Source organism: Egretta garzetta, unplaced genomic scaffold (genome assembly GCF_000687185.1).
Source record: "Egretta garzetta isolate BGI_Z169 unplaced genomic scaffold, ASM68718v1 scaffold211, whole genome shotgun sequence".
NCBI lineage: Eukaryota > Metazoa > Chordata > Aves > Pelecaniformes > Ardeidae > Egretta > Egretta garzetta.
Window position 1 is genome coordinate 1,576,389 of NW_009258673.1, and position 26,456 is coordinate 1,602,844.

General features: G+C 34.9%; 1 protein-coding gene across 2 annotated transcripts in view; it reads left to right on the forward strand.

Annotated features, from left to right (window-relative positions):
• The first annotated feature begins 1,055 nt into the window (after window positions 1–1,055).
• C5 (complement C5) overlaps window positions 1,056–26,456 on the forward strand; it is a 28,272-nt gene continuing 2,871 nt past the window's right edge. The window contains exons 1-35 of one of the 2 annotated variants that reach the window (XM_035888594.1): window positions 1,056–1,120; window positions 1,979–2,171; window positions 3,091–3,253; window positions 3,863–3,933; window positions 4,541–4,632; window positions 6,608–6,690; window positions 7,176–7,266; window positions 7,593–7,710; window positions 8,455–8,581; window positions 8,916–9,031; window positions 9,261–9,461; window positions 10,055–10,258; window positions 10,732–10,941; window positions 11,124–11,273; window positions 12,138–12,267; window positions 12,579–12,644; window positions 13,217–13,417; window positions 14,074–14,164; window positions 14,608–14,684; window positions 15,889–16,028; window positions 16,699–16,920; window positions 17,505–17,565; window positions 18,163–18,252; window positions 18,472–18,684; window positions 18,863–18,938; window positions 19,826–19,985; window positions 20,461–20,556; window positions 20,850–21,021; window positions 21,872–22,077; window positions 22,871–23,023; window positions 23,383–23,445; window positions 24,268–24,356; window positions 25,012–25,056; window positions 25,750–25,852; window positions 26,327–26,401. In XM_035888594.1, the coding sequence (XP_035744487.1) occupies window positions 1,056–1,120; window positions 1,979–2,171; window positions 3,091–3,253; window positions 3,863–3,933; window positions 4,541–4,632; window positions 6,608–6,690; window positions 7,176–7,266; window positions 7,593–7,710; window positions 8,455–8,581; window positions 8,916–9,031; window positions 9,261–9,461; window positions 10,055–10,258; window positions 10,732–10,941; window positions 11,124–11,273; window positions 12,138–12,267; window positions 12,579–12,644; window positions 13,217–13,417; window positions 14,074–14,164; window positions 14,608–14,684; window positions 15,889–16,028; window positions 16,699–16,920; window positions 17,505–17,565; window positions 18,163–18,252; window positions 18,472–18,684; window positions 18,863–18,938; window positions 19,826–19,985; window positions 20,461–20,556; window positions 20,850–21,021; window positions 21,872–22,077; window positions 22,871–23,023; window positions 23,383–23,445; window positions 24,268–24,356; window positions 25,012–25,056; window positions 25,750–25,852; window positions 26,327–26,401 (4,413 nt within the window). Of the gene's footprint in view, window positions 1,121–1,978; window positions 2,172–3,090; window positions 3,254–3,862; window positions 3,934–4,540; window positions 4,633–6,607; window positions 6,691–7,175; window positions 7,267–7,592; window positions 7,711–8,454; window positions 8,582–8,915; window positions 9,032–9,260; window positions 9,462–10,054; window positions 10,259–10,731; window positions 10,942–11,123; window positions 11,274–12,137; window positions 12,268–12,578; window positions 12,645–13,216; window positions 13,418–14,073; window positions 14,165–14,607; window positions 14,685–15,888; window positions 16,029–16,698; window positions 16,921–17,504; window positions 17,566–18,162; window positions 18,253–18,471; window positions 18,685–18,862; window positions 18,939–19,825; window positions 19,986–20,460; window positions 20,557–20,849; window positions 21,022–21,871; window positions 22,078–22,870; window positions 23,024–23,382; window positions 23,446–24,267; window positions 24,357–25,004; window positions 25,057–25,749; window positions 25,853–26,326; window positions 26,402–26,456 lie in introns of both variants that reach the window. The other variant, XM_035888593.1, reaches the window with a different exon arrangement.

Below are 26,456 nucleotides of genomic sequence, written 5' to 3' on the forward strand. Positions count from 1 at the left end.
ACATAATTAGATTTTTTAAAACATTATTTCAGAATATTGTTAGATTTTAAAGTATTTTCTAACGTTTTTCTAGTATTTGTTCCTTGCCATTTACATACCACTTATGTAAATTTACAAATTCTCATTATTTGGTAAGAGATATTTGGGCTGTTAATAATATTAAGCACCTTACACTTTGTATGATTTTATTCCATATATTATCGCTTCCATTGTAGTTCATTATATCTTGTTGAGAAGCCCAAGTTGGCCTTTTTGCAATTTAATTTTCTATTGATCAGAAACAGTTAGGTAAATGGCTTTCCCGTAAAGGTTGACCACAGTATTTGTTTAAACTCGAGAAGTCTTGCACAACTTTAGTTTATCTTTTCATAAACTTATTTGTTGAGGTCCCATGCTTAGATACCAGGCATGCAAAGGTTTTGTCACCAATGTTAGTTTTGTAAATGCTGTTTAAAACAGTACATGTTGTAGATGTATTGTGCCCTAGTATTTTCATATCGCAGTTTTATTTGTAATAGAAGTTCTCAGAAAATTGGCATAATTGGGAATACAAATGACTAAAAGAAATTTGCAAGTGAAGAGTTATTTCAAAACAAAAAAATGGGAACTTCTGGTCTAAATATCGACACATTATGTTTGATATAATTCAAATGCTTTTTTTTTCTTCATACACAGATTTGAAATAACTTTGATTTAAATAAAAAATTTCTGAAGGACAAACTGAATCTAATTTTTGTTTGTTGTGGGTTTTTTTGCTACCCCTGAAAATTAATTTTTTAATGTAGCTATCAAACAGAGAAAAAGTTAGGACTGACATAGGATTGCTCTGGACATATCAAAAAATTGAAATCCTAAATTAAAAAATTCCTAAGTTTAGCTTTTCTGGCTTCCTTGGGAGGGAGCAATAACGTTTTAGTAAAACATGATCTACAATTAATTATTAACTGTGAATGGAATGTGTTGGTGGTATTTCTGTTCATCTGCAGCAGAAGCCAAACACAGTTTAATCCAGAATCGTTAACATCTATGGTTTGCTGTTTGTTGTCATAGACACTATGACTATTTTAATATATTTTTTTGTTTTGCTATTTTCTGGAACAACTTTTAGCCAAGAGAAAATGTAAGTAAAGCAAATACAGAATTTACTGGAAATGTTACTTGATTGTTGTCCGCTATTTTAGGTAAATAGTTACAGAATTTAAGTAGAGCCAATACAAAAGGCACTATCCATGTTGTGTTTTCATGGGCAAAATTCTCACTAGTGTATGTGGGCCTAATGCTAGAGAAAGGGGTGATGGTTCTGGAATTACTGTATTTGCTGCCAAAGAAAGAGGCAGAGTCATCTTAAGTGCCACAAGATAAACATGCAAAAAAGTTAAGAAATAAAAGCTGGTGCTTATTAGCTTTTCTACAGTGCTTGAAAACAGATACTTTGCTACAGGTTTGATGAAAGCTCTTACTTAAATGTGTATTTTACAATCGTACTTAGTGGTGCTTTTTTCATTCTTATATCTGTTAACAGTGTCATATAGAAAGCAGCCAACCTAAGTGCTTTTGGCATTTCAGAAAAAGATGATGTATGTATATCAAATGTTTTGTTCAGTGGCGCTTCATATGTATTTTAGACACATTATGTGGTCAGGTACTAAAGCTTGGCTTGTGCTTCTGTGAAATGATGCGTGCTTCAGTTTATAAAGCACTGAACAAATTAGAATAATCCTGAAAAAATTTATTCATGTTTGCAAAATCAAATCCATAAACATTACCTAAGCTGTTATTTGGTAATGTTACATTACAGTTTTCATAAAAATTATTCTGACTAGGGCTGTACTGTTTTTAACTAGTGTCTTAGAATAACTTAGCCTTATTATCTTGTTTGCTTTAACAGTGTGTACATGAGTGAATTACAAATGGAAGTAAGAAATCTGAAAGAAATATAGTTCCATTACCCTTTTATTGTTTCCTATTCCATATACAGATATGTCCTCATAGCACCAAAGATCTTCCGAGTTGGGGCGTCTCAGAAAGTCTTAGTTCAAGCTCTTGGTTATGAGAACGCATTTTCGGTCAATATTGCCATAAGAAGCTTTCCAGATAAGCTTGCTGTTTATTCTTCTGGCCATATCTCTTTAACTCCAGCCAACAAATTCCAAGATGCTGTAACTTTAAGAGTAAGGAATCCAGATTTTTCTTGCAGTGTTTTTATTGTCACATTTAGTTATAAGTGTTAAAAAAGATTGCGGTAAGTTTTCAGTTGTTTAAACTGGAAAGAGAAGCCTAGTGTCCCAATTTCTGTTTGCCACATGTAGTTTATTTCATTTTAGTTTGTCTGAAGGTGAAATTACATTTGATAAAATTAGTGTAAAGAAGTGACACCGAAGTTAAACATACAATCAAGCTATTTTAGAAACATTGGCATAGTTGCCTAGCTTTAAAACATAGGAAGGGGGAGAATGGAGATGTGTTGAATGTGGACAAGATATGTCAAAGGAGCATTCAGAGTAAGTCAAAATGGTAACTAAACCAAGGTTCAAGACTTGGTCTTGTTTGTCAGTAACAAGCTCCAAAGGGGCCCAGATTTCACCATAAAGCTTTATTTAACTAATTGGCTTGAAGCAAAGAGTGCAGGAAGCAAAGTAGATTTTTACTGAAAGCTGATGACCAGGAAGGTTTTACTTGGGGTGATGCCTCCCAGGTGATGCTTCCTTTTCAGCCCAAATTGCTATTTCATGAAACTACCAACCACAATGCAACTTTGGTGTGGCCAAGAATTATCGTGTATAAATGGAAGTCTGATAATTTATACTCTTGTAACCTCATAACTGGGCTTTGCACTTTGCTCTTTTAGTTCTGCATGTAAATAAAATGCAAAATTTCAAAATATCTGTTTGTAGCTTAATACTCTAGGCAGTCATCTATGATGTAAGCCAGAATATAAGCCCTTGTAGGTGTTGATGTTTTTATTTAATAATAATAAGCAACAGGATAGTAATTGCTATTCAGATACTCTTCTCAATAAAAAAATACTGTATAAAAAATACTTAAAAATATTTAAATATTCTTTAAAAATCTTTATTTCATCTCCCCCAGATTCAACCAACAGATTTACCAAGAACAGATAATTCAGTCAAGTATGTGTATTTGGAAGCTGTTTCTCCACATTTTACAGGATTAAAAAAAATTCCTGTTTCCTATGAGAATGGGTTTCTTTTTATTCATACAGACAAACCAGTTTATACTCCTGATCAGTCAGGTAAATAATGCTTATTTCTCCTGGCTGTTATTTACTTTTTAAAGTCTGTTGACTTTGCCAAGGAATTAGGATTTAAATGTCCTTTAAGCTCTTCATTATGTTGTATTGTCATCAGCTGCTATTTAATTTTTTAATTAGCAGGGTGATATTTTGAATTATTTGATCATACTGTAGAAATGAATCACTTCTCCCAATATCCTCTCAGTCCCTGCCCTCTACACCCTAAATGAATAATCTGTGGCACAAAGAGTGAAAGATTTTCTTGGGCTATGTTAAAAATATTTGTGAAGAAATGATGACTGAATCGTTGGTTTCATGTAGATTGAGCTTTTTACCTACAAAAGGGACACGCTAAGATTGTGGTGGTAAAAAATTATATTGCACTGTGATGATTCAGTGTGAAAGAGTGGTGGTGCTGGGTCTCTTGTTGCTAGCATGAGTAAATACTGTTTGGATACCATACCGACAAAAGGTCAAGAACATTCTATAAATACTAAAAACTTAAAACATTGGTAAGGATTAAAAGTGAGGGGGGGTGTTGGTTTTTTGTTTGTTTTTTAAATCTCTCTAATGGTGTGACTTTGAGACTTACTGTAATAACTCTTACAGTGAAGGTCAGGGTTTACTCTCTGAATGAAGAACTGCAGCCAGCTCAGCGAGAAACTGTCCTAACTTTTGTGGTAAGTTGCAACTTAATTTAATATTCTGTAGATCACAAAACCAATAAATGTAGTTAGGTGGTAAATCGGTATCACAATCAATATTTAATAAAAGTGTTAGATATGCTTGCACGTAGCCAGACATCTTTTAAAAGATCTAAAAATTACTTTGCACAGTTGGGTAGAGTGTTTCTAGTCCTAGATCTGAAGTTGTTACAGAATGGGGAAAAAAAAAATAATTACCTTTAATATCTGGGTAAAGGATTTTTGAGGGAATTTTAATAATATATGGTTTTCATATTGTTGTTTATTTCATTTAAGATATAAAAATAATCAGTATCTGTTATACTATATTTTTAGCCTTTAGCGATAGGGTTTTTACTATAGTAACTTTTTAGCAATTTTAAGCATTGTGTAGTGACAGCTTTTAATTGTTGGAACTACCATAAAATGTTTTATCAGAATTTCAGTCTGAGTTCTTTCTAAAAATGTTTGTATTTTCATGCTGTGAAATGGGCAAAACTCTTAGAAGAATCTGTTATGCTCAGGCTTCCACTGAAATCACTGAATGAAGATTTTCCTTTTGATAAGAATGATCTGTAACTGCTGATTCTTTCCTCTTGCAAAGGATCCTGAAGGAGTGAAAGTGGATATTACAGAAGAAGAAGATTTTACTGGAATAGTTTCTTTTCCTGACTTCAAGATTCCTCCTAATCCTAAGTAGATTTGTTTAATGCTTTTTGAGAATTATTAGCATAATGTTGCCTTTTCTTAAAGACTGTCAAAGTGTCTTTTGCTTGATACACAGAGTGTGCATGACTTGAAACTTGGAGATTTCTAACATTTCACATAGTGTGTAACTGTGGAATAAATAAGGAACTTCTGACTAAATATTCCCCAGTTCCAAACCAATATTAGTCTCCTGAAGCCAAGTGGGAAGCTTTCTCTCTGCGTTTTCAAATAGACAGCATATGCTCACTGCAATGAGAGAAAGTGAGGAGATGTAGTGAGTGAAAATACTGGTGACAAAACTGAAATTAAAGAACAGTTAGTGGTAGGCGCATCATGCTCAATTTAAAAGGAAGATTAATAAAAACTAAAGCTTTCTACTGTAGAGATAGAAACAGTGTCAAAGATGTATTGATTTCAAGGAGGGCAAACATTCATATTTCATACATCTATTCATACAAACCACCAGCATTTTTCCAGTAACAGCAGCACACAAAATAGATATCTCTTCAGTTCTCCATTTAGTCTGGAGAGGGTGCTGAAGATTCACTGAGTTAGCAGAAGAATGCTAACGGTGCTTGAAAAATTGATTTTTGACTGATCTACTTTTCATTAGGAAATCAGCAGTTATTTCAGCCTCAGTAAAAATTAATTTTGTATCCTTCTTGAAACTGAGTATCTCTTAGCTTGCATAATTTTTATCGTGGTACTATAGAGCCGAAAGATTGTAGGGACTGATTTTCTATAGATTATTATGTAAACTGAAGTTGTGCCTCAGTGCTGTAGTCAGAGAGAGAAGGGCCCTAACAGAAGCCTGCATGAGTCCTTTGCAGCGTTTTCTTGGCTGATACATCTTACAGATCCATTTTTCAGTGTAGGTACATGTACCCATTCTCAGTCAAGATCTGACTGCTTGTAGATTAACACGGTCTTCATTCAAGATGACCTTTCCAATTGATCCAATCACGGTGAACCACTTGCTTTTTGCCATAGTACAAAGTCTTGTTAGTAGAGGTCTGTCGGTTTGTTAAACTACAATTTACATTGTCTATGCAAGAAGTTAACTAACATGCTTAATCCTTTTTTACAGTATGTGTATGTCAAATTATTATTCATTCCTTGGTCCAACTTGATAAAAGTTTCCTTATAACAAACTTACTTGCTTTTTTGTGGAATTTCTGAAATCTTTATTACTGTGCTTTTTCTAACCTTATAAATGGGCCAAGTGTGTTGAGTTTGCCTTTATTTAACAAAAGAATTGATAATTGGTCGTACCCTCCAGCCATGTTTCTATTATTAGGGAAAAAGACTGCATTTTTCACTGACATTGAACGAATTTAGCTATGCTACCAAACTGGCAAAGATGAAATGGATGTAGTATGTAAATTAAAGCAAACTGGATCAAATTCTTTTGAATGGTAAGATAGGAAGATATATACATTTAGATATGCTCTGCACATAGAAGTTCTTTGGGTTTAAATAAAGCAATTTAAAATGAAGCAAATGAGAGCATCTAGTGGCAAAGAAAAATCATCCAAATTATGGTAAATCAGGTCAGTGATACATACAGATCTTGCTGACTGCATTGAAGCAGAAGTATAGCCAAAACCAGGCATTTGTCTAACCTCAGGCTGATAATTGGCAAGTGAAAGAAGGTAGCAAATAACATCTTAATGACCCTGGTTACATTTGCAGTTTTCAGACTGTGTTTCTGCTAAAACAAAAACTTCTGATGATAGTCATAGTATAAATAATGGCATATTCTTTTCCAATTTATTTCAGTGCTTTAAAATAATTATTAAAATATCAAAGCAGGATCTTCTCAAAGCAGGCATTGAACATGTGCAAAAGCTTGGTGCAGAATTTTTCTCTTGAATTATTAACATGAAATATTGTTAAGTACTAATATTTTTGTCTTTGGCATTAATTTTCATCTTAAAAATTTTCGGTTGCCGACATTTCATAGGTATGGAATTTGGAAGATTGAAGCCAAGTATAAGAAGCATTTTGAAACATCAGCTGTTGCCAAATTTGAAGTTAAGGAATATGGTAAGGTGTGCCCATACTGTGAACCTTCATTTTTGTATGTTTTTTCAGTGAAATTTATTGAGGACACCTATACAACCCAGGAAGAAAATGCAGAAATGCCCAAGGTAACATTGGCTTGCTTATACACAGGAATAGGATGCAGTGTAATGCCAAGTGGCAGTGTTGGTTCAAGGTAATCAGTCACATCAGTATAAGACTATATTAATACAACTTGCCTCTAAAAAGAGTTATTCTTTAGTATGCTGGGTCATCTTGGCATAGTTGCACTGATGCAAAATGTGTAGGCAGGGCAGCTGCAGATAACTTAGGGCTTTATAACTTGTGCTTCCCTGTTGTATTTTGGGGCTATAATAATTGAATTGTAATTCAAATCACTTGAAACCGACATGATCCTTTGATAGCTATACAGAGGCATCTTTCTGAGTACCTGTGGCTTACTGTATAAAAACACCTCTAAGGGGCTTTCTTTTCTACTCAATTTTCAGCAATGCCAAGCTTTTCCATCATCATAGAGCCAGAAAGTAACTTTATTAGTTCTGATAAATTTGAGAACTTCAGGATTGTTGTGAAAGCTAGGTAAGGAAATTTGGCTTTGATTTCTAACTATGTGTGTACCTCTTCTTCTTTTACCTGAAGAATGATTCTCTGTGTCTAGAAGTTTCTTCTCTTACTTCCTCAAGAAGTCCTATCATCACAGTCCTTTCTGCTCTGTCAGAGAACTAAGTGACCCTTTTTAAAATTCTTACACAGTGATTATTTTTCAACAGGGTTGTTTAAAGCTGCACAAGCATTTGTTTTCTATCTATCTCTTGCATAAGAAGTTACTCTTCTTCAGAAACAAATGCTTTGTTGCAGCCATTAAAGTAATCTTAAAAGCATTTATATTGTTGTTTTGTTCCCAGCTATTTTTATAACAAAAGGCTTGCTAGTGCTGATGTTTTTCTTCGTTTTGGAATAACTGAAGAAGCTGGAGAAAGAATGGTGCCAAGAATGATGCCTCGTGCAATGCATATAACTAGGGTAAGAAGAAGCAAGCCTAGTTTGTGTAGATTTCCTGTGCTTAGTTCAAGACCGATCCAATTCCACTGAAGTTTTCCGATTAGATTTGGTGAGAATGGGTTCCAACTCCTAGTTTGCATCAACAGCTATTCAGTGTCGACTTCTCCTAAGTAATCCTATCACCGGGGTCACAGAAATGCACATTAAAACGAAACTCAGAGGCAGCATCTGAGCCAGAATGTAATTTCAGTGTGGTTCAATTACTCACTTGGGCAAACTGTGTAGTTGAAATTTCTATGAAATAACTTTCATGCTATCTCTTACAGAATAAATGAAATAAATCAAATATAGGTTCACTGTAGTAATTCCAAATCATGATAGGAGACAAACAGATCAAAATTATGTTGATATATTATGGGGAGTCTGTTCTCCACCAGTTACCTCATTTAGTCTGGCCATTTTAATTTAGTCATTGAAGAATGATAAAAGTCATTATCTTTTCTCATTTACTGAAGATATCTCTGTGTTATTCCTACCTCTTGTTGGGCCTACATGCAGACTTTGTGATAGGTGCCATTGGTTGATTAATTCTCAATAATTCTAGGGAATAAAGAATTTTTCTTCATTAAAACATTTCCACCTTTGATTGCCTCTGAAAATAGACAATGAACAGGAACATGTTGAAGGTAGAATTTGCATATAGTGTATCTATATATTATTTCTAAATTATTGACTGTAAAATAATTATCTATATTTCATTTCCAGATTGAAAATGGAGTTGCTGAGATAAATTTTAACAGTAAGAAAGCAGTGAGTTTTATAGGGTTTCAAAGTCTAGAAGAATTGGATGGGTTATATTTATATATTGTGGCATCAGTGTTAGAATCTACAGGTAAGTTGCTTTTTAATTGATTTTTTTTTTTAACATATCTGCAAACTAGAAACTAAAACCATATGGATAACTTTCCTAGTATCAGGCTTTCTTTAATATTCAGAAATCCTTCGTCCAAATACTTATAAGGAAGAACAGTCCACCAGTCACTGTAAAAATGTTTAGAGATTAAACTTTTTTTTTGGCTATTTGTTTTCACAAACAGTGCTAGGAGTTGATTCTTTAGATGCAAGGACTTCACTGTAACAGATGGGTTGTGCTGCCCTTTGAAGGCAAGTGGAGAGAATACAGGCTCTAGGATGTGATTATTAAAAGGGGCATAATATTTTGTTAGGTGGCCTCAGTGGTGAAGCAGAATTTACTGGAGTCAGATTTGCTGTATCTCCTTACAAATTGAGTTTGATTGCTACTCCTCTCTTTGTGAAGCCTGGACTTCCATTCTTCATTAAGGTTAGTTAACATAAGCAGTATTGTTGCACGCTACAGTGTAAAACCCATCATCTGGAAGCCTTATTCTTTTTTGTATATGTATTACTGTAGGTCTTAACACACTTTTAATTTCCATTGACCTTTTACATTTTTTAACTTACTATTGTAGAAGAGGCTTAGCAGCTTGAAAGTTTTCTCCTTGAAAAATGTCACCATTCATGTAAGAAATGTTATTTATTCTGATGAACAGGTGCAGGTGAAAGATACGGTAGATCACTTTGTTGGAAATGTCCCTGTAACTGTCACTGCAAAATCATTTAGTGAGCAAATGGGTGAGACTCAGTTGATATCGGAGGGTTCAGAATCTGGAAGAAGAAAAACAAGCATGAATGATGGAACTGCTTTGTTTGTTGTTAATATCCCATGTGATAGCAAAATATTGGAGCTTCAAGTGAGTTAAATTGTTTCATTAATTTATTTCTTCGAGGATTTAATTCTATACTTTTGTGAATGCACAGCACTAATGAGAAGATTTTACACTCAGAAGTTAAGAGTTTATAAACTTAGAGACTATTATTAATAACCAGTTATGAAATGCAAGTGCTATAATGAAACATTACTTCTCTATTAAATATTTTATTAAACTGTTCTGAAATAAAAGACCCTAATTTGTCACATATTTATTTCATAATAACTATTAAAGAAAAAAGTGGAAATGAACTGTGTGAAAACAAATCTCAGAGTGCTTCCCTTACTATGTAGGGAGGCATATCGTTAATCTCTTCTGCTCTATTTATTTATGTATTTGCTTCCACACTATCATTTTATATTTTACTTGATATCTATAGATCTTTTTATTGAAGAAAACATGGAAGTCTTGAGTTGACTTTTATTAATACCTCTGAGTAATGTTGCAGAATGCTTTTAATATTGTAATTATTTGTTTTCTTAAGTATAATTCTATACTTAAAGTATTCAGAAGTCAGGACACACAGTTTTTGTTCTGTACTAAAAAATATTTCTGACATTTTATTGTCTTTTCAGGTAAAAACTGCAGATCCACATCTTTCAGATGAAAACCAAGCAAGTAAAACCTATGAAGCAAAAGCTTATTCATCATTAAGTCAGAGTTATCTATATATTGACTGGGCTTCAAACCACAAAATACTGGAAGTAGGGGATTTCATAAATATTAATGTGTATCCACATAGTCAGTATGTTCATAAAATACATCACTACAACTATTTGGTAAGTAACAGATGTTTCCACATAAAATATTCCATTGTGATTTAATATATGGTCATAGATGAAAAACCTCAACAACCAAAAACTATCCTCAGCATAGAATACATGCAGCTCAGACAACTGCTCCTTCCTTGTCAGTCTTATAGTAGAAAATCGTTAACAGTCTCATGTTTAAATTATATAATAAGTGTCCAGTGTCTTGAATTCTCATCTGTCAGAGACAAGGATTAAAAACAAGTAGTGCTAGTCTCAAGAGCTATCTTGGGACTTGAAGAAGAGGAAGAGAAAGAGGCGCAGAGACAGCACTTCTTTTCAGGGGCTAAGGGAGAGATCTACCTTGCCTTGAACTAGATCTACTGGTCCCAAATGCATTTTTGTGTGTGTTGGATTATACCTAAATGCAAGTAACTATTACATGTAAGAAACATATTAAATATAAAATTTGACTTTTTATTCCCATCATTTTTGTATTATAGATCATGTCAAAAGGGAAGATAGTAAGCTTTGGAACTCAGAAGAGAACTGAGGATTTGGAATATGATCATCTAACTTTTCAGATAACCCAAGAAATGGTTCCTTCAGCACGTCTTCTTGTTTACTACGTAGTCATGGGAGAAGAAACTGCTGAGTTAGTAGCTGATTCAGTCTGGCTGAACGTGGAACAGAAGTGTGGGAATAATCTTGATGTGAGTAGCAAAACAGGCACTAAAATTTGTGGGTGTGCATTCATTTTAGGGTCAGATTTTAACTTGGATTTACACAAGTGCTTTAGCACTTCCTCAATTCCAATTAAAGTGTCTGCCTTCAGATGAGTTTATTTTGGAACAGTGTGCTTTTAAAATTACCAGTATTTGTTTCCAATTTATAGATTAAGCTGCAATCAAGCAAAGAGATACTGAATCCAGCAGAAGTTGTATCGCTTAACATGAGAACACAATTCAATTCCTTTGTTGCTTTGTCATCTATTGACAAGGCATTATATGGAGTCACAGGAAGAAGAAAGAGAGCAATGGAAAAAGTTAAGTAGTAGCCACAAAAGAAAAACAAGCTGTTATTTGTTTCATGTTCATGTTCAGATAGCTATTATGTCATGCATTTAGTAAGCCTGAAAATATGCAGAAGAGCAATTCAGTCCAGAAGAAAAGTTGGTGGTTTAAATCTCGCAGTTCAAAATTATAAAAATAACTAATATACAATGTTTTGATTTCCAGTAAAGTGAATTGTGGTTTTAAAGGCAGAGCTGAACTGTCTCATCAGAATCCTTCAGATTTGGCCAAAAATAGGTTGCAGTGCTAGAGAGGCATAGAAACTACATTCTCCTACTTAGTTCTTCCTATAGCCTTTTCAGGTTCCATTTTTAAGGCATACTGGTAGGATGATATGGCAAATGCTGTTACATTCAGTGGGTTCTAGAGGTTTTCAGTCCTTGTGGAATTTTAGATATGTGTGTATGGAAGTAAAACCTACGTGTCATCTGTCACTGAAAGAATTCCATTCCTATGATAAAACATGGTGGTATTTTAATACTTCAGGACAGCCAGATACAAAATACAGAGAAGAATAGGAGAATACTTTTCCACCAACCTTAATCTGTTTTAGAGCACTATTGTATTGGTTTTAAACAAGCTAGTCTGAGTATCAGAATTGTTAAAAACAGGTTAGCGAAGCATTCCACCTCTACTTGTCTGCATGACTCCAACGCTGATGTGGGCTAGAAGAAAGTGGCTGTATTGGTGCTGGTGCTGGAATTAGCTCAAATATTGCTAAATGCGTGGTGAGGACATTTTCCAGACTGAAGCGGCCTTTCTGCACGACTAACTCTCTCATTCATCATATGATATATTCCACATTTTAGTTAGCTGCTGATGTGTTTTTTCCTCAGATAATGCTACATTTGGAAAAGAGTGACCTTGGGTGTGGTGCTGGAGGAGGACGGAACAACATTGATGTATTCCGAAAAGCTGGGCTTACATTTTTAACTAATGCAAATGTTGATGATTCAAAGGAAGCAGGTATATTCCTTTGTTTTAAGCATGAAATTGTGGATTTTCTTTTCTGAAATACTATACTGTGGCTCTCGGTTATTATGTTGGAACTTCATTAAATTAATAGGGAATGCATATACTAATGATTTTTCAGAGAGGAAAACATTGACTTGTGGATCTATTACTGTAATTGCAATGAAAATACTTTCATGTAATTAAAATAGTAAACAGAAAAAGTCTCCCAAATTTTGAATGTTATTTTGTGGAATTATTTTTAAGTGGGCTATGCTATTATAAAAAAAGGTCATGTCTTTTGTACTTATTTATTTTTTTAACAGATGAAACTTGCAATGAACTTTTACGAACGAAACGATCTGACTTCAAGGACCGGATATACAAAGAAGGTGTTAAAAATCTTTTAAAGTATATAATTACAAAAAAAAAAATCACATCCATTAAAAACCAAGAATCTGAGTGTTTGCTTACCACTTTCAATTACTGTTATTAACTTAGGGTAGTGGAGAGACTGACAAAGATGGAAGATGCCTTTAGATAGGACCTCTTAGCCATATGCTGAATTTGAAGTCAGCAAGATTTAAGTACACATTGAAAATACCTCATATGTTTAAGATCTTTTCTTTTTCTGAACAGACATAGCTTGAAAACTCACAGTACTACCATATGGCAGTCTTTCCCAGTGACCACCTGCCAGGGACCAAGCCTGTCAGAACCTTTGACTGTTAAATCTTGAAATCTAATAAAACTGCTCTTATCTAATTTATAATTTTTATTCAGAATAGTAGTGATTAAATGTGTGTCACTAGCTTTTGAAAAGTGGCAAGTTTGTCCATCCTCAAATCTGTACCTTTGCTGACGTACTGCAAGTTTTAAAGATATGTTCGGTATAATGAGTTAAGATGCATTTGAAAATAAAACCTTCATGTCAAGGAAGGGATTTCTTTTATTATTATTTCAGCTTCCAAATACAAACGTCGAGAAATTCGAGGATGCTGCATGGCTGGAGTAAGAGCATATCCAGTCAGTGAGACTTGCAGAGAGAGAGCTCAGCGAATTCAGAGTAATGAAGAGTGCATTTCTGCATTTAGAGATTGCTGTGAATTTGCAAACAGGCTGCGGGAGGAAGAGCCTAATAAGCTTCTAATATTGGCAAGAATGCGTAAGTATGAGAGCTTTAACTCTCCTGTGGACATGTGGTGAAACACTTCCAACAGAATATGGGTAAATATAGAGGTCATAGCTTTATTAATCTATTAACCCCTCGCTATCCTGTTAGGATTATTCCGGAGAGAATGTTACCAGTCTCCAGAGGCCTTGTTTGTATACACCTGAAGAGGGGTAGGAGAGCAGTTCTTTATTCTGTTAAGAGCTGTATTCTATTCACCCATACTTAGAAGAAGAACAACTGCGATAACAGAGCATCATAGCCTGTGAAAGTAATGCTAAATTGAATGCTAAATTTGAATCCTTTACCCAGGCCCAAAACAGCCAGCATCTGGGAAAGATCAGTGGGAGTGACAAATTTCTTGTCTCCCATTCTCTCCCCATAGTTGCTGGTTAACAGGTTAATCTGTCTAGATATTGGACAGGTATTCACATCTGTAAATAGATGAGGTGGGATTAACACAACTTTTGACTGAGGGTATTCAGATACCATTTTGCTTGTATCAGGACTAACCTGAAGCAAGTAAGCCAAATACAGTTGCACAAAAGAAAAAGATAATGATTTTGAAGCCTTTGGTAGAGAGCTATTGGCAAGTGGTATGGTGTTTGGTTTTTTGGGTTTTTTTTACTTGCTTTGTTTATATTCTTCAGATTTTGAGGCTATCTTGGAACTGGATGAGGTAGAAGTTCGTAGCTACTTCCCTGAAAGCTGGTTATGGGAAGTTCACCAAGTTTCTCCAAGGTATTACTTTTCTCAAATCAGTTACCAACATTTGACTTAGTCATCAGTTTTATAGAAAGTAAATGCTAAAATTGAGGTAAGCTGGGCAGCCTTAGCTGTACCTAAGATATGTGCTAAAAAACAGTCTTACAAAACCAAACTATTCCTGCCATGTTTTCCTCCGTGCAGGATATGCTGTATGATGCCCAGATTGTTCAGTCACTTTTCCTTTCACTTTCGACCTTGCTAAACACCAGTTTCTCTAAAGATGGCTAAATCCAAGTTTATTCAAACAAAAATCCAGAAGTTCTGTTTTCTAAATATGCTCTCATATCTTGTCTTACCCAAGTGTCTCTGAGATACAGGAGTTGCTCTGGGCATGTACTGTCATTGTGTTCACTAGCTGTTGGTGTTAACAGATGGCTGTTCATAATGTATAAATGTACTAATACTTCTAAACACAGGTCAAAGACTCTCTCTGTCACCTTGCCTGATTCATTGACGACCTGGGAACTACAAGGTGTTGGCATTTCTGACAAAGGTACGTACTGCAACCTAATTAGGTTGTAGCTAAAGAATGAGGAGCTTTTCCGTTTGGATTTTGCAGCACCTCTCATTGCAGTCGACATATGTGTTCTAAAATCTTAATTTTCTGGTTGATAAACAGGAAAAGAAAACATCAAAATACATATTTTACAAAAAGGAAATAATTTCTTAATATGCATGTAAGTGGCTGGGAAGACAAAGGTCTGTCTAGCCTGTCTTGTGTTTGACAGTGGCCTATAATAAATGACTAAGAAGAATATAAAAACAAATAGTGAGTGACTCTTCCCTGGCCCAAATTTCCAGTGTCCTGCTATCAATAGCTCAGGGACTTGAGGAGAAGAAGAAACAAATTTTCCAATAGGTGTGGTAGTCAAACAGAAAAATTGTTTCTCACATTGGGAAGAAGGAGAAACCCAAAGGACTAACATGTCAGCAAGTATGTGTGAGGAGTGGGAGACGGCAACTGGGAACAGGAAGCAAGAGCCTGGTCACTTTTAGAAAAGCTTGGACAATTTCAAAGTACATATTGAAAAATGATAAGTCATCAGTAAAGGCGGCAAGTATGTTGTCATGGTTTAACCCCAGCTGGCAATTAAGCACTACAAAGCTGCTCGCTCACTCTCCCCCCCCCTCCCTGGTGGGCTGGAGGAAAGAATCAGGGAAAAAAAAAAAGTAAAACCCGTGGATTGAGATAAAGACAGTTTAATAAAACAGCAGAGGATAATAATGATAATAATAATTATTATAATAAAAGAATATACAAAACAAGCGATGGACAATGCAATTGCTCACCACTTGCTGATGGATGCCCAGCCCATCCTGAGCAGCGATTGCTGCCCCCTGGCCCAGTCCCCCCAGTTTCTATACTGGGCATGACTCCATATGGTCTGGAATAACCCTGGGGCCAGTTGGGGTCAGCTGCCCTGGCTGTGCTCCCTCCCAGCTTCTTGAGCCCCTGGCAGAGCAGGGGAAGCTGAAAAGTCCTTGCCTGGTGTAAGCCCTGCTCAGCACCAACTGAACCATCAGGGTGTTACCAATATTCTTCTCATCATAAATCCAAGACACAGCGCTGTGCCAGCTACTAGGAAGAAAATTAACTCTGTCCCAGCCGAAACCAGGACAAATGTGAAGACTTTTTCAAACTTGTTTATCAGAAAGGTGGATAAGATAGTCTGCTTTTATGTTTTTAATTTTCTTAGGGATATGTGTTGCTGCGCCGTTGGAAGTGCAAGTTGTAAAAGATATCTTCCTGAGCGTTTATGTTCCTTATTCTGTGGTGCGAGGAGAACAAATTGAGTTAAAAGGATCAGTTTATAACCATAAAGCTTCTGCAATTAAGGTAATTTGTGGTCTTAGTGAGTTCTGTGGAAAGATTAACACAATAAACTAAAAAAGCATTTCCCCTGTAAGTATCCACTATAAACAGATCTTTGGATCAGGTTACTCCAGTCCTTCAGCTAGTGTTACGTATGCTCTTACATAACTATCTAAATATTAAATCCAGTCATTAATTGTTTCATTTCCAGCTGCTCCGCTGGTTACAATGTTGTCATGCTCTCGCCTAGCAGCTTTGCCTCATGAAAAGTTAAAATACAATATTTCTATTCCAATTGTTTGGACATGGTGTCAAAAAGTGAAGGGACTTTTTGAATTACCTGCTCCAGAACTCACAGTTACATTGTCTAGGGATTGAATATAAAAGGACTATTTTTGAAGCAATACGTTCAAACAGAAGTGCAGAATTATTACTGAAAAAACTGAGTATAGTATGCAAAGGTATGTGTATGACGTCTGGTATAGTGGTTCCCTGCTGTTGCCAATGAACATTTGTTAGTGTGTCTCTTGTGCAAGTAATAGTAATTGCAAAGTGAGTAACACTTGCATATTGTAAACAGAAAACTGGTATTACAGTAATAGAATGCTCATTATAGTGTTTCAGTGACTTTAATATTTCTCTGGTGTTGTACCTGTCGTGGAAGTGAAACATTTAAAATCTTTCAACATTTCAGTTCTGTGTTAAAATAGCAGCTGGGAATGGAATCTGTTCTTTTGGAGATTCTGCAGCTACTGGATCGAGGATACACAATTGTAATTTTAAGAATCTAGATGGCGGTTCTTCGTCACCGTTTACTTTCAAAATACTTCCTTTGGAATTAGGTCTTCACACTATCAACTTTACATTGCTGACAACCAGGAACAGTGAAACTGTAGTTAAAACTTTACGTGTAATGGTAAGGAAAAAAGCAAAATGTTTATAGTGGTTTTGAATTCCGCGTTGATTCAGTCACAAGAAATAAAAATATATTAAATCAAATATATAAATATTGCTCTATTTTAATACTATCAGAATCCAAAATATCACGTGATACCATTGAATTCACTGAGGTGTATGCAGTGGAAAAATGCATGACTGAGTATTTGAGTGTGCATTTTTAAACCTTAGTTATAAGAATTGTCAGAAAGATTATATATAAAAATAGATTATAACTTAGTAAGCAGGAAGAATACTGTATTCCAAGTTATTTGATTTGGATTTTCAACTGCTTAAGCATGCTTCACTGAAAGACACTTTCTCGTAATTCTATACTTTCCTAAGCTTTTATTTAAATCTTTTGTTAAATTTTCTCAAGAATTTTGGGAGATAGAACACTAGCTTAAATGTATGTAGAATAGATGTAGAACAGTAAAGTAAAACTCAACTACAGAGAAGGATGTAGAAGGCAATAGTATGGTTTTAAGCTGTTGTTTCAGTTAATATATTTGATTAAGGAAAAGTGTTTTCATTTTCTACTTCTTCCCTCTTAATGATTTTCAGCCAGAAGGCGTTAAGAAAGAATTTCATGCAGGTTTCACTTTGGATCCACAGGGTGTTTATGGTAAGAGAATTGATCATATCTGACCATACATGTCTTTACTTTGGATTTTTTTTTTTCATTTTCTTGATTCATGATGATCAGTTTTTCTGTAATGTGAAAAAATTGCCATTTCTCCTTCCTGAAATAGTCTTCATATATTCCTTCCAAGGATTTCCTGTCCTTTCATTGACTAACCAATCCATCTTAAAATAGCTAGTCTTTAAAAAAAAAAAAACAAACTTGGATTGATTTCTTAAAGGAACACTTATATGTATCACACTAAGCTTTTCTCAGTGTGCTTGAAAAACAGTTAGCAGGTGCTTTCTTAATGAAAATAGAGTATGTTCTCCCTTAACCAGAGATGAATCTGAAACCACAAAGTTTAGTTTTTTCTTAACAAAAAAGGCAAAAGAAAGGTTAATGTGTTTGCATCTGTTCTTTTTCAAAGGTTGATATTTTTTGCGTGTGTGTTTGGGTATATTTCTAGTTTTCATGTTATCATAGGTGTTTTTGTTGCTGACTTCTCAGATAGTTGTGCCCTTTAAATCTAGCTATTGCATCTGAATCCTCTATTGATTTAGATTGTGCAGCATGATATATATACATTTTCAATTACAGGTTCAATCAAGAGACGACAAGAATTTCGATATAAAGTCCCACTAAATCTGGTCCCTAAAACAAAAATTGATAGAAGTGTCAGTGTAAAAGGTAAATTGAATTGAAACCTTTAGTCTACTGCATATGTACTTTCTGTATATATGTTCTTTTTCTCTTGGTTTTTATTCCTTTGTTTAAATCTGTCCGAATTTATTCCTAGGCTCTCCTGCTTTTGAGAAAAGGCTTTGTAGATCACCTTTTCCTGTAGAATTTTGAATACTTCATATAGAATGATTGCTTATAAGCAATTTTGTTTTTTTCTTTCCACAGGACATCTTATGGGTGAAATGATTGCCACAATCCTCAGTCCTACTGGTCTTAGTATGCTTACTAATCTGCCAAAAGGCAGTGCAGAGGCAGAGTTTATGAGTATTGCCCCAGTATTTTATGTGTTTCACTACTTGGAAGAGTCAGATAGCTGGCATTTACTGGGTCCTGAAACCTTAACTTCAAGAACTCAAATGAGGAGGAAGATGAAAGAAGGTAGAAAAATATAGCTTCTTCTCTTGCTTCAGAGTTGTAGAGGTGCATAAACTTTGCTGAATAAGAAAGATAATATATCACAGAATCACAGAATGACAAGGGTTGGATCTGAGTGAGCAAAGTCAATTTAATATAAATTGCTTTTTATAACTTATTTTCTGCCTAATATATTCCTTAGGAATTGTAAGCGTCTTGTCATTCAGAAATTCTGACTTCTCATATAGCATGTGGAAGAATGCGCAAGCTAGCACATGGTGAGTTAAACAGGTCTTTTGATTAGAATGGGTGGAAAAGGCTTGTTTCACTCCTTTGCTTCCATATTATAACTAATTTTTAAAGGATGATACTTTTTAGTAAGCATGAGAGGTGAGCTTGATGGTAGATTTAAATGGTGCTTACAACTTCGAATAATATCCTTTGATTCTTTGCTTTCACTTGCTAAATCTTTTGTTTATGTCCATAGTTCGCACCATTACAATCAAGTTAGGCCAATGATTAGGAGCAGACATACCTGAGATAATTTGTAGGATTTTGCTCCGTTCTGAAACCTCTTCTTTGAGCTTAGAATTTTACAAATGGACTGTGTAGACCTTGGTTCCCTGCAGAATCGTAAGCTCAGGCAAAATTTGCACCCCAAGTTCGAAGAAGGAAAGCTAAGAACAGGGACATGAGCAAGGGCAAAATACACATACCTCTTGTTCACACAAATATGATATTTAAAGGCTCTCAAACAGGAGGAGTAGTACTGTTATGAAAAACAGAATCTGCCACTGAAAATTAGGCAAAATACATAGTCACTGTCTGCCTTTCAGAATGGCAAATGCAGTTGGCTTATAGAGGGAAAGAATAAGATACTTTAAAGGCATCTTCCTTAAGTTCTGTGCATAAGAAAAAGTAATCTTTTGGGGATGTAATGAGTTCATATCCTGAAACATGGAAATTGATCATAGTTTAAAAGTATTTGAGTAATCATTGCGCATTTATTGAGTTAAATTCAAAATTAATCTGCAATATTTCTTTGAACGGCAGAAGTGTGTAGCATACCTAAATCATAAATAGTGCAAATTTGTGTCTAGCCTCTAGCAATGTTGGTAGTATCTGCTAATCAAAACAAATATGATCTCTTTGACTTCCTTGGCAGGTTGACGGCTTTCGCTTTAAGGATTCTCGGACAAGTTAACCAGTATATAAATCTTGATCAAATTTCTGTTTGTAATTCACTTCTGTGGTTGATTGATAACTGTCAAATGCCAGATGGGTCGTTCAGTGAATTTTCAAATTATCAACCAGTGAAACTACAGGTACGAAAGGCAAACATTTTCTGTGCGTATATAGTAAAAGCTGAAGTCACCAGGAGGCCATGTGTTTTAGGAATGCAAGACATTTTAGGTTGCATTTCACCAGAAGACCTATTCAAGATGATTTTGCTAAATTTGCATTTTTTCTGAATTAATTTGAAGAACAGCACTATCTTGCAAACCTTTCCGTTTTCCCACTGCAAGCAGCTGCTTGCCACTTCTCCGTATTTAGAAAAAAATTATGTAGGTTGATTTTACAGCGTAATAGTCCTGGCTTGCCAATATCTTTAGGTAATTTTGTCTCTTTTTTACAAATAAGCTACTACCTTCAAAAGAGTCAACATATTTTCAGGTTAAACCAAACTGATATTTCTTACAGGAATTTCTATTTGTTTCCTCACCTAAACTGTAAAAAGTTCTATTTATTTAAATTAACTGTTGTTTCTATTTATTTATATTTAGGTATTTTCTTTTGTAGGGTACATTACCTAGAGAAGCTAAAGAAAAATCTTTGTATCTCACAGCATTTTCTGTTATTGGAATTGAAAAGTCAATTAAAATATGTCCTACTCAGGTAAAATAATATTTTTATTTCTGCCAATAGTCATGCTCTGGGATTCTAATTTCTTCCATTTTCTTTAACATTTGAAATCAAGAGGCTTTTTTCAGTTTCAGAGATTAAGATTTATTTGCTTTGTTGGTCTTTGTCTTTCAGAATGAGCAAAAGAACAGTAATGAAATTCTGGATCACTTTATTATAAGATAAATTGTAGAAGATGCTATATATACACCTATATTGCCTTGATAGATGTGTTTCTTTAAAAATAAGTCTAGTAGATATAAGCTGTAGCCTGTTCATCCTTTCAGAAAATCAGTGATGCTAAAAATAAAGCAGGAGATTATTTGATGAAAAATGTGCAGTCTGCTCAAAGCCCCTTTACTATGGCAATAACGTCGTATGCTTTAGCTCTCGTGGATTTGGACCATCACTCTGCACGATCGGCATTCTCTGCGCTGAAGAAGGAAGCATCTGTCATAGGTATTATTAAATTTTCTCAAAGTCTGTACTGTAGTTGGCTCTCAGGTTGGCTGGTCTTTTAGTATTTCTAAATTCTCTAATGCGATGGCACTGCCTGGAGAGTGAATTTCAGTGATGCTTGCTTTGGCATAAGTGAATTTGTAGTCTCGTGTGGCCTAGTATTTTTGCTAGATTGAATCCTGCTTTCAGCTTTCCAACAGTGCAATTTCATTAGCAGTATGCAAGTCAGTCAGGCATCTGTCATTCCCCATTGTATCACGTTTGTTCTATCTATAGGCTTTCCTTTTATGCGGGTGTCTATAGTGGATTACATTTGTCTGCCTCCTCTTCCTTATGATGTGTCCACTCTTTTCCTTGGCTCACAGTGGAATTCTTCACACTGCCCTCACTTCTGTTGTGTTGAGTTTTCTTCTTAATTTCTCACTGGTTGATGAGGGACTTCATAGTCTCTTGTGAAGGCTGTTCCTTTTTAGTGTATTTTGTCACAGGCAAGGAACTGTTCTTTGCCAAGTAACGATTTCTACTGGAATAGAAAAGCTTTGTCCCGTCTGTTGAAAGTGGCTTTAAAAAATAAAAATCTGTATTCTGTTTGTTTGGCCACTCTGTCGCTGTTCAGGACCAGCAATATTCAGATATGCATCAGATGCTTTGCATCAGGTTTGTTTATCATCAGTTTCTAGTATAAACATGAGACTAGTGTAAGAGAAGTATATCTTCATCTCCTGTTAAATGCAGAGCGAGTTCCTCCTTTTCTTCTTGACCCTTGAAGTAGGGAATCGTTCACCTTGTGTAGTTTGGGGAGAGCTGCTGCTACGTTTCAGTCTGAAACCTTCCTTTTATACTTCTGTAGGTGACCCTCCTATTTATCGTTTTTGGAAAGATACTTTCAAAACACTAGACACACGCACTCCCAGCTCTGTTACTGCACAAATGATTGAAACTACAGCATATGCCTTGCTTACTACGTTGCTAAGAGGGGACAAAAACTATGCTAATCCAATCGTCAAATGGTTGTCTGAAGAACAAAGATATGGTGGAGGATTTTATTCAACTCAGGTGAGCTTTTAAATATTTAAAATTTTGTTCTCATTCTTCAAGTACCAAAATCTGAGACCTCTTGAGAGGGTAATATCACTAGATGACCACATTGAGTTCCATGTCCCTTGTGTGGGATTGATCAAATGATGCTGTTGCCATGATACTCTTTGTCTCTGGGCAATATGACTTCTTCTCATGAAGCCTATTATAAATAGAAATTTGCAAGCTGATTCTACTGACTTCAGATCTGCTGAAAGAAAAGAATCATAAGAGGAAAACTGTTTTCCCAAGTTTTTTATAAAACAGAACATTTAATTTCATGGCGTGTTGTTTCTTCTTGTTTTCCACAAAAATGGAACACAGTGTAAGAGGGTGTGCATTTCTTCATTGTAAAAACTGCGTTAGTATGCATGATTAGACTAAAAGTCAAGTGAAAGTTGCTGGATTCCTAATACACTATCAGCTAGTCATACTATACAGAATATTGCAATTCATGCAACCTCCCTTTTTAAAAATTATTCAGAATCTATAAAGAAACTGATGACTGCTGTGTTTGTTTATTGCTATTTGCTTGCTTCCTTTTTCATACTTGCATGCATTTCCTTAAATTGCACAAGTATGTCTCTGAGTATAGTGTTAAATATGTTACACCATGTTAAGTGTACTGCTGAGACACTGCTAAGCTGTTTACCTAGTAAGGGTTACCAGTACTTGTAATCATGTTTAAACGGCAGAAAATAAATTGCTTTGTAATACACTTTCACTTCTTTTTAATTTCTGGTATTAATTCTTTATAATTGATTTCTGGCAGGACACCATTAATGCCCTTGAGGCCTTGACTGAATATTCCCTTCTTGTTAAACGGCTTCATTTGGACATGGATGTTAAGGTAGCATACAAAAACCATGGAAACCTTCGTCTGTTTAAACTGACAGAAGATAGTTTCGTGGGAAGAACTTTGACAGTGAGTGAATACTATTGCTTTTGAGAAGCTAAGAATTCTGCTTTGACAACTTGCTAAATAATTATTGGAACTTTGAAGTTGCTACTGAAGTAGCTTTTTCTTTCAATAAATTGGTAGTAATTTGGTATAGCAAATGTTTAAGGACTTTGCTTATCTGCTAAATTTAGTGCATTTGAATATTCATTTAAATTTAGTATCTCTGCTTGTTCCTATGAAGTTTTTTTTGTAGAATCTGTTCGTCAGGCCTCAATATGTATTTAAAAATGCAGCAGAGACAAGCAGATCATCTGACCTGAATTGTTGCTAATAGTGCTATCCTTATTATTAACCTATAACTCTGTTTAACGTCAATCCGTTAGGTACCTTTGGATGAAGACATATATGTAAGCACTGGAAGCAGCACTGGCATAGCTACAGTAAATGTAAGTACGCAACCAATTTTTTTAAATGGAATCGTTGGTTTGTTAATGTCAACATTGAAAATGAAACTGAAATGTCTCATAAACTATTCAATTTGTTGCTCTTACCCTTAGACTGAAGTGATGGATGTCATTATGGCTATACTTTAGATTAAGTACAAGCCATTGTGTGACTTATGGGTAATGAGAGAGAAGTTGGGAATTTTCTTCCTTTTCTTCGAAGGTTTTCTGTTCCACAAATCTGAATGGATGATCAACTTGGGTTTAATGCTCATTGATTGTTACTGTCTCTGCTTGGACAGCCAAACAGGGAAGACCCAACTTAGTGATCAATTCTGAGAAATAGCTCACTTCTGTTATTCTGGTGTTTACTCTTAGTTTATTAAGCAACGTCACTGAGAAACTGGGGTTTTTTGCAATATTTAAAGGAATAATTTGTGTGCCTAAATACTAAGCTGTTGCCATGATATATTTTCTTCTAATCTTTCATAGCCTCTTCTAGCACCAAACTTAATAACATCTGAAACGTACATATTCTTGTGTACTAGTATTTATTTTCACAAAACACCAGGAGTTCTTTTGATAATATTTTTAGTCTTGTAAATATGACCAGCAAGAATCGTGTGGTTTTGCTGAAGAATTCCCCACTTCTTTCTGTGCTGATCATTTATTTACTCTGCTTGGTGTCCATCAAAATTAATCATGCTGTACAGGCTTGTTTTTACTGGTATTACATTCTCCATATTATGAGTTTTCACAGTTTTATGCCAGTTCTGAGGATTGTTTATTGCTTCTGTTTTGTCTCATTTATTTGTACGTGTGTAGGTGAGGACAGTATATAATACAATTGGTACTTCTGAAGAGTCATGTAACTTTGAATTGAAGATTGTTCCAAAGAGAGATGATGGTAAAGGGTTAATATGGTTTTAAATATTACTACTCTGGTCAGTGCAAGGGAGGGAGGGAAAAAAACCTTACTTTGTTTAACAAAGTGTTTCTTATTAAGAATGAAACTGTAATAAATTCTGCCACTTTCTAAATGCAAAACTGGAGAAGAAATTTCTAGAAGCCTTTTTAGCCCTTCTTGAAACTATTGCCTTTTTGTGAATAGAATTAATTTTTAATGTATTTCTGTTAGGTGCATTTGTACTCATTTATGGAAGAGTTTTTTGCAGCTGGGGGAGTGAGGAATACAAAATTGCAGCAGAAGAAATATGATGGGGGATAGAGGGAGGTTAGAGCGAGTTCTACAAGGTGCTGAGAGTTATATATACCTAGCTACAATACGGTGCATAACCACATTTTGAGCTTTTGCTATGAAGTAATTTTAATAACATAAGTACACAATAAAGTACATTAAGTGTTAAAGCTGTCATTTCACCTGAATTATAAAAGAAGTATGTTACTTGTTTGTAGCTAGACAATGAGTTCCTATAAAAATAGCCACCAAAACAATTAAAAAAAATTATCTTTCAATTATGAAAAATGCTGTATGAGAATTTTGGATTGCTGCTTCTGAAGAGTTTTAAAATTACTTATTTGACTCTACTTGATACGAAAAGGTTACAGAAAAGAAGATGGCGAGCCACTTGGGCGCTTAGAAGCTTGTGCAAAGTAAGTACAGCTGATGGGGTTGTTGGTTGGTTGGGTTTTTTCTTTCCCCAGTGATTGAGCCAATGTTTTGCATTTAAAGGTTTCATTTAACTAAATGCTGGTTCTAAATAGCCTGGATTTCCTAAGATTCAATGCTCCTTGCAACGGTGGAATTCCCAGCTGACATGTTAAGGAACTGGAGCAGTGCAAAGCAAATGCACCGTCATATGCATTATGAAATTAACCTAAGAATGTTGCAAAGGCTTTCTGGTCTTTTAGTTTTTCTTAGATCTCATTTTAATATTACATTACTGACACTTGCATTAAATTTCTTTTTTAAGAGATCAAAATGGTTTTTGTTTGTTCATAATTGCACTCGATCTTCTGGTCTTCTTTTCTTCCTGTTTCTTCACTTTTATGTATGTGTGTAAAGAGAATCAGAGTCAAAGGTCATGATCTCTTTGGGAGGGAGTTTTTCTCTACTTTATATGTAGGTTCTCCTAGAACATATGTATTAAAAAAAGCTTCTTTATGCATGATACTGGCATAAATCTGAAATTATTCATCTGGACTATTTTGCTTCATTATGGATTTACTGTGGTCTAAATGTTGGTAGAATTTTCCTTAGGTTTTTCTGGGACCACATTTGAAGATTTTTTTTTTTTTTCCCCCCCCCAGTTATGCTTAACTAGTATTATTTTTAATCTATTTTAGGTACAGGCCCGGTGTGAGAGAGCCGCAGTCAGGGTCTGCTCACGCTGTGATGGACATAGGTTTGGTTAGTGGATTGGAAGCAAATACAGTCGACTTATCTACTGCAAGTATTAGAGAACTTTTTTCTTTTACTGAAGTTTTTTTGACAGAACTATAATATTTACCGTTCTTCATCTTTTTTCTGCTAGAGTAGTAGTACAGATTTATATCATTATATCCTCATTGCTTCTAAACACTTCTAATACTAATGAGAATAATCTACCTAAGTCTCTAGATGATGGATTGTTGATAGAGTCAGAAGCTATACATCTAGTTAAAGTTTGACATCTAGGCTCCATCTGTTGTTAGTGGAAAGACAAGAGTGGATAGAGAGTGGCTGAAACGAGTAAAAGGATAATTTCCTTAAAAGAAAAACAAAACAAACAAGTGAGAGCGTGAGCATTATAAAGAGGCAACCCTAAACCAAGTTTTTTTACATCTCAGAATTGTTAAAGCTGCTGATCACAAAACCTTTAAGATCATCCAAAAACGTTTAACTTGTATAAAAGATTTTTCTCTGTGTTTTTCTCCCCTACAGCTTGCGAGTGGAGTTGATCAGTTGATAGCAGGTTATGAGATAAAAGATGGACATGTTATTCTGCAGATAGACTCTGTATGTTACCCTTTTCATAACTGTAAGCACTACTTTAACCCTTGAATAATTTTGC